The sequence below is a fragment of the Pundamilia nyererei genome, unplaced genomic scaffold (genome assembly GCF_000239375.1).
Source record: "Pundamilia nyererei isolate P.nyererei 1_Seehausen unplaced genomic scaffold, PunNye1.0 scaffold00078, whole genome shotgun sequence".
Classification (NCBI taxonomy): Eukaryota; Metazoa; Chordata; class Actinopteri; order Cichliformes; family Cichlidae; genus Pundamilia; species Pundamilia nyererei.
The window spans coordinates 1,649,426-1,663,171 of record NW_005187479.1 but is presented as its reverse complement, the minus strand read 5'-3'; the positions used below and the strand labels follow the sequence as shown (position 1 = coordinate 1,663,171).

Below are 13,746 nucleotides of genomic sequence, written 5' to 3'. Positions count from 1 at the left end.
CCTCTGAAGTTCTGGAATGCCCGTATAGGATTTGAGCCCGAGTGAGTTATGGGAACACCTGGGAGGGGTAAAGGGGAGCAGGAAGGGGTGGGGGAGTGGGGGTGGGGTTCATGCATGCTTACCTATGAGGGGCAACGTGTTGACAGCCAACAAAGCTAATGCATTAGTTCTGGCGGATCTTAGGTGTTATATGTAAAGCAATATGCCTTTGAAGACCGGATTAAGCATGGAAAACAGCCTGCTGAAAGCATGCACATTTGTACCCATGCACACAGCTACTGTTTTTACAAGATGACAACGACGGCGTGTGATACAGGCTTCCATGTCCAGTGGCAACCTTTTACGGAAAGAAGTTGCAGGGAAATAAATGATGACAGTGGGGTGTTTTGGAAAAGGCTGGGGGTTATAAAAACGAAACGTGGCCGGGGTCGTGGGACCTGGCCTAACTCTGTTGTTCTTGTGCTGGAAGCTGAGTTACCCATGTGTCTACCAGCAGAGACGCTACAGTGCCCTCCATTTGTGTCAATGTGAGCAGCAATTTGTTTTAATCTATGTACCAGATGTGTTGCCTTTAGGTCTCCCTTGGTATACTATAATATGTGACCAAATACAATTTGAATTTGTTTGTCTAGAACCACTGCTGATCTTTTGCATTACTGAGGAATCTGTGTTAATTTTTTTTAGCCAGGATTTCTCCACCATTACCTACCTTTCCCCCCTCTGGTAGAGAAAAAAAAAATGCTTATTCAATTTAATTTTATTCCTGTCAAATTTTCATTCTCTATGGGCAATTTAGAATGATGATGATGATAAACATGTATGAAATCATCTCATTTCAAGTATCCAAAAAAAGGCTCATCTCTGTGATCTTTAGTTTCGGCAGTTGTTATTTCCAGCAAAGTAAGCTAACGTTAATTCATAAATTCCCTGACAATGCTAGCTCATTTTAAAATGTGAAAAAGTGAGAACATTTATTGTACTTTCAACAGCATGCTGAAGATTTAGACTACAGTTACAAATCCCTCTCTGGCCAAAAATCAATGGAAAAGACATGAAAATAGGAACATTCTTGTTATTCAACACAGAACTAATTAGCCCTGGGGCAGTACTGCGAAACAAGTTCAACATACCCAAATTATCAAAGAACAAATTTGTGCATATTTCTCATGAGAATAGCAGACAGAAACTCCAATCCACCCATTTATTTGATTGTCCAGCTTTGGGTCTCAGTACACCCTGAGCATGTTGCACGTTCCTCAAATAGCATACACCCATCCTCACCCACGTATGCAGCCAGTTTAGAGTAACAATTAGCCTAGCATGCATGCCTTTAGACCAAGAAGTTTCAAAAAATTGGTGCCCAAGGCACACCAAAGGGCAAGCCAAAATTTCAAGGCACATCTGCATATCAGTGGATAACAGCTTCTGTATGATCTGAAATACAATCAGTTCTTCTCATTTATCAAATAATGACAGTACAGTAAATATGAAATCAAATAATCATACTGCCCAGCAGGACTCCTGTAGTGTTAATTATTTGTGCTTTGCTCCTCATAAAGTGATCTTTCTTACTGCTTTGCAAATGTTGCCCTTCTTGCTCTGCCTAAGCCCCTTTAAGGTCTGCTAATGTAAACTGCATGTAAATTTAGTTAATTACAATTTGTGCAACTCTAATAGAGTAATACATTTCAACTGACGCAAATTTCCAAGGCACAAAGGGGCATGCCCTAAGGCACCCTATACAACCTGTGGGTTTAATTTGAACCAGGAACCTTTTTGTAGTGAATCAGCAGTGCTACCAACTGGACCACCATGCTGCTCCCTAAGCAAACAAGAGTTTAAATTCTTAATGTCAGCTAAAAGCTGAAGCCAGCTCAAGCCAGAAAGGATAGAAAGAAATATCAAACTGGGCAAATGCGCAAGTGAATTAATCAGAATCACTGGCCTGCCATAAAGGCATGTGCATGATTCATTAGTTTTTTGTTTCTTGGCTCCATTTTAAATCTTATAATGTGCTTTAACGAGTCTCTGATTTAGGGTTATATTTATATGAGAAGGATTATAGAACACTAAAACAGCAGCTTCCTCCCCTGAGAATCTATGTCACTTATACAGATGCTTGTCAGGGAAAGCCAAAGTCAGTCTCTAAGAGCTCTTGTCTTTTAAGAGATCTTCGCATTATTAATGCACTGATGCCCATGATGTCTTCTCGGTGAAAATGGTGATCTTATTTTCTTTGAAAAGCGAATGTTCATTTGGTGGCGAATTGTGATTTCTCTGTCCTCAAATGCAACCTGCTTCTTAGCGAGTTATTACGTGTACAGCTTAAATTACCGTGGTAATGTATCTCTGTAGGAAATTAACCGCAATCATTATGAAGGAGAAAGGGTGCAGTATGAAGCAAGATTAATGGATTAGTGAGATGTATGAGCCTAAAGCCAGGATTTTTAATATCACAAAGATGGCTTTCTTTTAACTTGGCTTATTTATCATGGTAACTAATGCACGTGAGGAGGAGGAGGAGGTTACGTTCAGTGTCGCAAACATGCTGAGCCATAGGTTAGTAATTCCTCAGGACAAAGTTTTATTAATGAGAGGTAATCATTAAACATGATAACATGTAACACTGTTCTGGGAAGAATGCAGATTATACTTGTTAATAAAGAGAAGGTCAGTAGAAAAAATGCCTTACTCATATATTTATATAAAAATTTGTATATTCGTATATGAATATACTCTGTATGAGACTATATATCATTTACATTGTGTAAATGTTGAGTATCTCTCTTATTACAGCATGATCACGCACACTCCCTCACCAGATGGAGAGATCCAAAGCTGGACAGACCTGCCGTGCCCCAGTTACAGCTGCTGTCCTATGAATGGATAATCACTGTTTGGGGGAGGGGTTCCACACACAGCCAGCTTCCTTGAACTCATCCCTGAATTGCTTGTTTTGTCTGACAAACAATCCACATCAATTTGCATAAATCAAAACGGACATCAGTGATTGATTCATTAGCAAAATTGTTGTCAGTTTATTGTCATTTCATCTGCTAATCATTTTACTATGCATGACCTTGTTTGTTGGGTCTGGAACGACAACTTGCAGGTGACATAACAAGTGTACTCTACGTCTATGCAAGAAGGCAAAACAGGAGGAAGATAAGTCAACACATTATTTGCCAAATTCATTTGAGTGCGCTCTGTAGATGGACGTTTTCTGTACCTTTCTATTTCCTGGTTGGAAGCCATAATTTGTACCATTAAAATTGATTTATATGTAGTATACAATGCTTTGATGATGTATTTCAAATCCCAAGTATACAATAAATCTCCTTCTTTCTTTTTTAAAGGATAATGATATAGAATAAATGAGGTGGTTCAAAAATCGAAGATGTAGGGAGAAAAAAAGAAGAGTCAAAATGTGAGAAAATAGATATTCCCCCTGTGGTAGACAGTGCTATATTACAAAGGTTTGTGGGAACCTAAGAAGATTTAGTTTCCCTTTCAGTGGCATTGATTATGGGGAAGATGTCTTTGTAACCAACCCAGATGATTAGACCCCACATACAGTCAGTCAATGCTCAGAGGATCTCACAGTGGCAATATTTGCAGGAGCCAAATAGATGTGAAGAAATAGACTGAGATGAGAAAATAGCGTTATTAATGGAAAAGGTAAAGAAGAAAACTTGAAAAGCGAGAGCCCTGAAAAAACTGGGACAAGGTCAGGAGCCACATCTTTATATCAAAGCTTTTGTTGTGTGTGTTTTTCATAAATTCAGACCTGCTGATTCATAAAATCGATACGTCTGTCTGAATTTCACATAACCGCATCTTTTCTGTCAAGTGCTCTTTTTCATATTTGAAACCTCCCGCTTTCCAGATTTCAGTTCTGATTGATTTTATGCAGAATAGCACAATGTAAGGCTAAAACAAAGGTTTGCTACTTGAACTGCCTCTTAGCATGGATCAACATGAACCACTACACCCTGTATTGTTTCCCCTCTGGTTTGGGTAATTTGAGGGTGTCGTGGAATGCTAGACACCAAGCCTCACCCTGTAGTTGTGTCAGAGTATAATTGCTGTTGCGGCATGTGTGGGAGGCCTGAATGCCTTCGTCTTGTTATCTGAGATGAGTCAGATTACAGGTGTGAAAGAAAAGAAACATCTCTGAGAGACACAAACATTTCTCAGTGCTCATATACATACATATATCATCCATTCTCTTGATTTTGTCCACTTTTCCAGCTACTTCATGATTCTTATATTGGCTGTTATGATACAGCAGTGCAGCAGTTAGCTCCGTCGCTTCACAGCGGATGTGGATGTTAGCATTAATGGTTGTTGGTTTCATGTTGTTACACAAGCAAATGCAAGAAGTCACCTTTGCAGGCAGCAGCTGTTTGACACTTCTCAAAAATCTATCAGTAAAGCTACATATCTGAGGAAGACAGGGTGATCACGGTGTAGTTGCATGGAACTGTATTGGCTTTTTAAATTAAAGTTTTATGACACAAGAGGCAATAACAGCAGCAAATCTACTCTAACTTGCTGCCGTTAAAGTCAAACCACACGATCCACATGTTCACATAAAAATATTAATAAATCATCTTCGATAGGAAGCTGTTAGCGTATGAGGCAGTTCTTGAAATTGTCTGTCAGAGCAACACGATGTTGAAAAGATCTGCTTTAGTAGAGTGTGATACAGGTAGGAGAACTGAGTAGTGACAATGAAAAAGAGGAGACAAAAAAAGTTTCACAATTCATTTACATTGTGCTTGATTTGAAAAGAGTTTAAAGAAACCAAATTTTCTTTGGATAATTCAATATAGTGATGCCTTTAAGTGATACTGCTGTCAAGGACACAGAGAAGTTAATATCTGTAAGAGACATGATTGCTTTGCTTGCGTAAAGAGTGTTTGGTGGTATTAAAGAGTAAAAAAATCAGAATTTATGCAAAAAACATAAAAACTTTCTGAAAGAAAATCGGCCCCAGGCAGTTATAAGAGCAAAACTAGAAGTGATAATAAGCATAGTAAACAGAATAAGAGAGTGAAATGTTCTCACAGCTGATCTGGCTGTACCAGATGGCCAGGAGCACTACATAACCTACAGTGTAATTTTTCTTTCGCTCAGGCATGTCCAATCTTGTGCAAATGACAATGATACCGCAGAGTCAGCCATAAACCTCCCCTAATGTTTGTCTCCAGTGAGCTCTTCCCTCTTCCCCCATGTAAAGAGACACGCAAGCACCTGGATGCAACCCAAAAATGGCTGCTTGAATCTTATACCTGTCTTCAACGGCACATGGCTGAGTGCTTTCCTCTTCTTTCTATACTTATGTTGACCTATCTACTCAGCTGATTGACTGTCATGACATTTTCTCACAGTTAGCTTTAATCATTTCATTGTAACGGTGGGCCATTATGGGATGAGGCAAGCCGCTGCATAAGCGAACAGAAAAGCCCACTATGGTGGCACAAAGCCCAATTTACATAGAAATGGCCAGATTACTGAGCCCAGCACAGGCAATAAGTGCTATAATTCAAAATGACTACTGTGAGTAGCCAAGTTCAGATCTCCGACAGGGTATAGCCTCCAGCTAACACTAACATTCAGAGAGCAAGTGGTCAGCAAGCAGGAAGGAATGTGTTGTTTCAGCAGGTTGTGGGTATTTTGTCATCAAGTATCACACGTCCTCGTGCCCTTCTGCGTATCGATTCTCCCTGTGCTTCAGGCATGGCAACTGTAAAGCCCTTATGGCAAGGTCACATTAAAATACTCAACTGACAAAAAGTACACAAGTAAAAAAGAAACGGCTACTTTAGGAGTAAGTATGCGCTTTAAAGTCTGAACAATAAGATACAAAGTTTGTTTGCCGTGTTTCAGCATTTACATACAGCTTTGCAGAATTAGAAAAAGTCATCCCTCCCATTCAAAACATATGTCCAGCTTGCTAATTAGTCCGGTGCTGGGGTTGATTCATAGCCTCCCCATTTATAGCATTTGCACAGAAATATCTTAATTATGGTCAAAGCCTGAGCTAGGTGCAAGTGGCGATGAGAAATGCACATTCACTAACAAAATGATAGATTATCCCCCCATGGATATGATCAGTTATTCCTTCCTAGCAAGAGATTGGGGTGGAAAGAAGTCATTTCCATGAGCATACTAATTCACATTTACATAGAGATAGAGATGAATCCAGATGCAAATGAGAAAAGCTGCATGTTACTTAAAACTGGTCCGCTTTCTGTACTGACAAGCTTCACCTAGATTAATATCAACTTTTATCAAGGATGTTGATCAAATGCTATGCAAGAGGGGAGAAGCAAAACAGTTCAACACAACAAGGCCCCCTACAAGAGAGCCAATGTCATGCCAAAGTAAACGAAAGAGATTAGAAATCTTACGTTTCACTTCCTGGTTCGAAATTAAAACAAAACTCGCTAAAATGCTGGCATAAAGCATCATGGTGAAACTAGTTTAATTGCTTTTTTCCCATTTTGCACATCTGCTAAGTGAAGAGGGGAAGAATAGTTTATGATAAATGTGCTGTAGATATGTTGGACAGTAGACTTTCCTGCCTGTTCTCATATCTGTAGACATAGTGTTTACGATATCAAATAGAAATGTTGAACATGAAATCAACTCAAGCTTATGACTGTCTGCAGGCTACGGTGTGACATTCTGGAGACAGAGCTTGATGAGCGCAGCATGACAAACAGGATGGATTTAAGTGCTGAAATTAATCAGGATTTATTTTTATGTATCCTATGACTAGCGTGAAGCAAATCGCATTAAGGGAAAATAGAGGGAAACCAAATTGAGGCTAAACAGTTCTTGTTTCTAAAACTGTTAACGGATTATTTGCAGATCTGCATCTGTGTTCTGTAGGCTACAACATTGCTCCAAGCCTTATATTATATATAGACAATGACTTGTCTATATTTCTGTCTACGTAAACTATTGAGATCAAAGATTTGACTTAGGGTTTGTCATCACAGATTGAGGGGGAAAAAAGATGTTTGCAGTGGCGGTAACACACTTCTGTGATTGAAAAAAACAAGTTCGCTGTAATCTCTTCGACAATCTGCAAGGGTGGCAGCTGCGGGAGAGCACAGAGATGACTGGAAAGGGACAAAGAATCCTTGTCTTTCAGCACCTGGGAGCCTAAAGCTCAATAGCGGTCAATGGCAGTGGTAATGTATTTTAAAAGTGTGGAAAAACAACAAGCAGGATCAGCAAACTTTAGTAAGTAGTAGTAGTAGCAGTGTGCAGCCACCATGGAGACACCAGGGATCACCTCAAATTGTAAGTCAGTGCCTTGGTCAAGGGCACAGTGGCAGAAGAAATTAACCTGGCATGGTTTTAATGGTGGGAAAACCTGGACAGAGGGGTTATAGCTTGGATCTGAGGTCTCATGAATTGTTACCCAAAGAACTTCAAAATCATAGAGCAAATTAAGACATTTTTAACTAGTGGTAAAACTAGCAAATGTTCAACATAACATAAAATAATATTTAACTTTTACTTCAGTTAATTTGCACATTCTCAGATATTTGACATATTTTTTCTCCATGATGCATGTGGATTCCCCTTCTCGCCTTAGTTTGTTTCTCATTACTTTCTGCTGTACAAGAATGCACAAAGCCTTTGGCCTCGCACTTCCAGCCCTGGATTGGACAAATTCAGTCTTTGTGCCAGCTCTTCAGGCACACCACAGCCTGCATGTCCAGTGCTTGCATTGTCAAAGGCCCTCGAGTCGTTGCCCCAACACCCCCCCCAGTTTAACCATCGTGGCCCGAATCCACTCAGCTGTGACTAAGTGACTCTTCCTGAGTTTCATAATGAAATCATTCAGTCATGCGCAGGAAGTTCCTTGTACTGTGTAGCTGTGAAACAATGCAAGTTGTGTTCTTCCACTCATGGGCCACCAGTCAGTTTGTCACCTAGTGTCTGGGAAAATGCTCTTTTTTTTTGGCAAGGTCTGACAAAAGCAGTCCTGTTTTCTTGAAATAAATAAAATAGAAAAAACATCTAAAGTCTATTAAATAACTCCAGAACTCAGTATCTGATATGTTACGCCTTGTTTTTACTCTTAAATGCACAGCTCAACAAGTGTAGAAACAACAAGCAAATTTACAGGGTAGTGTGTGCCAGAATATTTCTTGGCAGGTGTTGTCATAGTCTTGTTGTCGCCATAGGTTTGCCAGGCAGTTGGCTGAGAATTTGGAGGAGTCACTCCTCTTGGCCAAAAGAAAAACTTAATCTTAAATCTTATTAAACCAGCACAGTCACATCATTTTACTCTTTCTTTAATGTATATGGACTCAGTAGACAAGATACAGTAAAAGGTTTATTTGTGAGATTTAGAAGAGCTGATAAGTAGATTTTCCTTTTAGTTAATAAGATTGTGGCTGTATAGCCTCCTGACGCCAAACTGACTAGACTCTCACTTACCTTACAGCAAGAAAGCAACAATAATTAGCATCTACTGAAATGTCTTTCTGTTCCTAATAAAATGTAGCATGCTGTAATTTTTTTTTTTTTTAAAAGATGAAAAAGGATCTGAGTCAACGTTGACAGCGGTTTGTGTACACAGCTGGGACGCTTCAGTGCCTGAGAAGTGTCTGTGTGTGCTGGTGTGTCTGTGGAGATGATCCTCCCTCAGCTCCTCAGGAATGTTTGAAATTTGCACAAAGAAGAACAAGATTGGCTCGAGTACCTGGGGTCTGTGCTCGGGCATGCTGTTAGCCCCTGGCTGTCTGTACTTACACAGAAAAAAAACGAACACATCTGCAGGAAACAGAAGAAAACTGACACGTATTAACTTGTAAGTAAAATAATCTGCTGCACTGATGCCACAAGCTAGGACGAATTGCATTCATTACACAACTACACAAACTTATCTGTATGAAGATTTTGTTGGTGTTGGGTGGGGGAAAAAAAAGACCTCATGAAGTCTGTGTGGTTATCTGAAATAAGCAAGGCGGTAAGAGTGAAGGAAGAACATATGTGAACAGTTAAGGGTGTTTCAACAACCTCTTTGAAATACCCCATTAGTGTGATTACAGCTGGCAGGAAACCCGGGTTAAAAAATGACTTTCTTGTGCAAAGGAATCCACAAAAAAACTAATTAGGAAAATGAAACTTTCATTTTCAATTTAGGTAATAAATGAAGCTGACAGTGATGTTAAGAGCAAAGACAGATGCACAAAAAGATGGGCATGGTGTGGATGGAATACGGAAGGGGAAATCATGCGAGGCAAGAAAGGAGGAAAGGTCACAAGTCTGTCTTCGACATGCAGACCTTAGCTTTGCATTGTTTTTAATCCCCAGAGCCTGCAGCCGGTTGTAAATCTCTTTGCAGAGTTTGGTATTAACAGACATGCCTGGAGCACCATACCCAGCTGCAAGTGTAGATTTTGCAAGGGCCTTGAAACACATGTTCCTATTTTAACTGAAAAGGCAGCACATTAACATGACCTTCTTTCGCCTACACACCAGTCAGTGCACATATTGATCCCCAAGTCCCTATTACAGCTGAAGCACAGCAGAATGCCTCCAGTTACACCTATTTACACTTTTGCTGCCTGTCTCCCTTTATGCAGTGACCTAGCAGGCAGAAGAACAATTCACTGAAACATGCCGTAAACCATGAAATAAAGTATAAGTACAAAGATCGAGCCACTATTTTACAAGGTGCATTCATCTCTCTTCGTGGAGTCGCGCAAACAGTTTGTGGCGTGTCCTGGAGTTGAACATATATAAAGAAATTTTAAAAGAAACCAGATGGGCTCTAGGATAGCAAAAGGCTGGAAAGAATTAGTCTGTCAAAAGTTTGATCACTGTCTTTCCCTTAGATGTGCTCATAAGTCTGGAACCAGAGATCAGACACAGAAGTAGGCCTGTAGTGGAACGAATAAGAAAAGTATGGCTCTATAAGGTTCAAATTTAAAAAATTATGTGCTGATGTAAAGTGACAGCACAGACTATACAGCGAAATAACGCAGCTGGCCTTGAGGTTTTTCTCTTGAAAACCTTTCACGGTTACATTTCCAACCCATAAAAAGCCGTAAACAAGTCTCTCCACTGAGGGCAAAACACTCATTAACAGCACATGCAGCACATGCAACCAGTAAGGCAGACTGCTTATAGGTTGACCAATTTATATTATGCGAAAAATATTCTGCAATATACGGTATAGCTATGAAATGTCATAATATAGTTAGGGAACAGCAAATTCCTTTTCAAATGATGTCAAATAATGTCACTCGTCTCCTTCAGTTCATCATTCTGGGTGAGATTATAAAGGGGATTAGAGACGCCTGTTGTAGCGTGCCTGTGGCTGACAGAATGGCTCCTGGGGAAGTGTGCCAGTGCAAGATATTTCTACAGTACAATGAGAGCACTGTATGGGAAAGTACAGAGGCAACAGAGGCTTCAAAAACAAGGAAAAAAGAAAAAAAAAACAGCACTCCACACAAAATAGGTAAATATTTGATGCGTTCTAATAAGGCAGTTAAGAACAAACTGCATACAAAATACGCATTAACAGAGAAGTTAAATTACAGCATATTTATAAAAAAAAAAACAAGAGTTTTTTGGAATGTTAAAAAGCACATTAAATTAGTTTAGCATCAAATTTCCAAAACAGGTTGGCAGACAGTATTTACATCAGACAAATGCACAAATGAATATGCTCCACCTGTGAAATTAAGGCTAAGTACGCTATCCAAACACAATTACAAGAGTGCAGGTGCTGGCAATGTGTGTGCAAAAGATCTTCTCTAAAAGAGCGAGCTGAACGTCAACAGAAATACAATATTCAAGAGTCAACTTACATTAAGGCTTAGGAGTTTATCATTGGGATTATTGAACATAAATCAACAATCCAAACCGCACATGAAGGGGTAGTTTATGATACCCACCACGCATAGTCTACTCTTTACATTTAGTCATATTCAGGTGAACATCAGAGGGGTGAAGTAAAGACAGGGTCATTCTTCACAGTGAGGCGAACAGTGAATATCTCAGCTTATAAACGTGTCAAACTGATTCATTGATAAACTAGGAAACACATTCTATTCACAGGAGGTAGTTCAGCTGGATATTCAAGACATTTTTTTCTGTGTAATGCGCATCAGCTTAGCACAGGTGTGCCAGCTGCGTTTGCAAAGCTCATTACTGTGCAGGCAGACAACAAATCCATCACCTGTGCATGCTGAATGTTCACAGCTGGCCGTATTTTCCTTTGCAATGCACAATGTGTGTATATAATCTGTCTATCCTGTCCTGGAGAACACCGGCGTGCTCATCTGAGAGAAATCCTAATTCCTGAGACAAAGGCTCGCTGTCTCTGTAGAGCTCCAGCAGCCTTTGCCTGGAGTCTCTGCGCGTGTGCAGCTCTGCCACGCGCTGCGTGGTCCTTTTTCTAAACACGCACACAGAGCTCAGGACTGTATTGTGATATTTCTCCCACATGTTTAACACTCGAAACCCGTGCACTAATCCGGCCTCGTTGTCTATGAATACGAGGTCACCGCGAGGGGTTTTCAGGAGATTGTTCGTGTCTCTCTCCATTACACGGGAGTCCCACTGCAGACTAAACAAATTGCTGACGAGCCTGTCAAAGTTTGCCGTCAGGTAGTCTAATACGATCAGGTCTGTCCACTGCATCAGCTCCAGCAGCTCCACCGCTGTCTTGTTCCAGAGCTCCTTGAGCGCAGGATGCAGCCCGCTGCTCTCCTGTCTCAGCGGCGCAGGTGTGATGACCCCTGTCAGGTTGGAGATCCACTGAGTTAGAGAAACCACGGCTCGGTCATTCCACTGTAAACCATCTATCCGCGTCCTCACACTTTCCCATTGCTCACTGTCACTGTCCAGCTGGGACAGTATGAGAGGGGGCAGGTTTGTGATGCCAAGCAAACGTGCAAGGTAATAAGTCAAAGTTTCACCCTGCACTTGGTCCGCGTTTATCCCGTAACGCACACAAGCTTTGGTCCCGTCTGCAAACGTGGCAAGCTGATTGGATATCCTGCCGCATCCCGGCTCCAGCTTCACCACCCGGTACGTCCTCGCTTTCTTTTGCCAAGCCAGAGCATATTCCTCCGTGAATCCCGCAGGAAGGGTATCTTCCAGCCATTCGTTCCAAAATATTCCGTCTTCCAATGGGGACAACTTGACCGGGCCCTCCCGCGGGGCTGACCTCTTGTTATCCCCATTCATATTGTAATCTCGATTTCCTGCAGAGACAGGTTGATTGGTGAGGTTGAGGCGAGTCTTTAGTCTGTCTCCAAAGTGCAGTCTCTGTGCCGCTGGGACAGCAAGCAATGCACGGAAAGTTTTGGCTGAAAGGTCCACTGGGAGAGCTTGGTGAAAGGACCCTGCACCTGGTACTGAGAACCTCCGTTTGTGTCGCTCCAAACGGTCCTCCAGTGCGCTCCAGACGTAGAAAACACTTGCGAGGGCGCACAGGAGAAGCAGAGAAAACAAGTTCGCTGAAAGAACCCTCATGGTGACGGCCACCATTCCTCTTGGCACACAGTACTCCAGCAGATTTTAATAAGATACAGGCAGAAAAAAAATTCTCCGATCCGCAGTTGAGCTGGAGCGGCTTTGTGCGGTGCGCTTTCTGTCCTCTACACGCCCGAAGCCCTGCGGCTCAAAGGCGTACTGGGTAAGATCACAAGGAGAAGAGGGTCTCCGAAACTGTGTGAAGCTCATCTCCCGTCCTGTTCACACGCCTTGTCATATTCCTACTCTATGGGAAAAAAAATGAGCGCATTTCGCTTCACCCCGATAGCCGCTATTGGACGTTCTCCGTTACAGTCCACTGGCGTCGTAAGGGCTTTCTGTGCGTGCACGCCACACTCTTTCCCATCTGCCTTTATCTCTCCACCGGGCGCTGGGTGAGTTTGATTTGTGGTGGAGTCGGTTAGCAGAGACACACTAGGCGGTGAGACACGTGACTTTAGTCCCGAGATGGTGGGCGGATCGTGGGAAGGAGGGTTCCAAGAGGAGCGGAGCAAGTGCACCGCTGTGCGTTTTATGTGTTTGTGTGATGTCAGACGATTGTGTGTTATTACAAAAAAGGTAGCCATTATGATAATTGATATCCAGAGTATAAATACTCCGCATTTTAATACATTCGTATTCCGTATGCTGTGCTTGCATCAGCGAGGCAGACAAGAATGGAGTCCAGGCGAGAGAGTTTGCAGACCTCACTCTTTTTGCATAGCATTTTTCACTGTTTTCGAATTTATCTTCTAATTTATGTCCGTTAAGGAGTCATTATGAATAAGAGAAACCACTAAGTCGTGTCATCATATTTTACTTTGTTGTTTTACTTTGTATTTTTCAGCAGATTTCAGATTAAAGTCAAGGCAGTACTGAATTTCAGCTTTAACGCTTTTTTTTGGAGTATCTATATCTACATTGGCCACAAGACTCTTTGTTCCAGAGCACACAAACTAAGCAACAATATATGAACAAATAAACCAAATGATCTGATCACGATGATTTGATTGCCTCTCTGCCAAGAGCCAGAGTAACACAAAAAGCAGATACTTAAACGAAAAGCCTGGCAAAGGATTCAGTATATTCCAATTTATTGACTCAAGCAGTTTGTTGGGAGCCAAATGCAGTCTCCTTCTTTAAGAACAATGCAATCACAAGTAATAAACAATTTGAGCCCATTTTTTACATTCTGTTTTAATTCAATTGCGCTACAGTTCCCCC

The 13,746-nt window shown here is 41.3% G+C and overlaps 1 protein-coding gene across 1 annotated transcript; it reads right to left on the bottom strand.

Moving 5' to 3' along the window:
* Positions 1–8,344: 8,344 nt before the first annotated feature.
* On the bottom strand, positions 8,345–12,933 carry fjx1 (four-jointed box kinase 1). The gene has a single exon (XM_005737669.1). It carries the CDS (start codon positions 12,535–12,537, stop codon positions 11,239–11,241), a length of 1,299 nt encoding a protein of 432 aa, XP_005737726.1. The 5' UTR covers positions 12,538–12,933; the 3' UTR covers positions 8,345–11,238.
* Between the last annotated feature and the right edge of the window lie 813 nt (positions 12,934–13,746).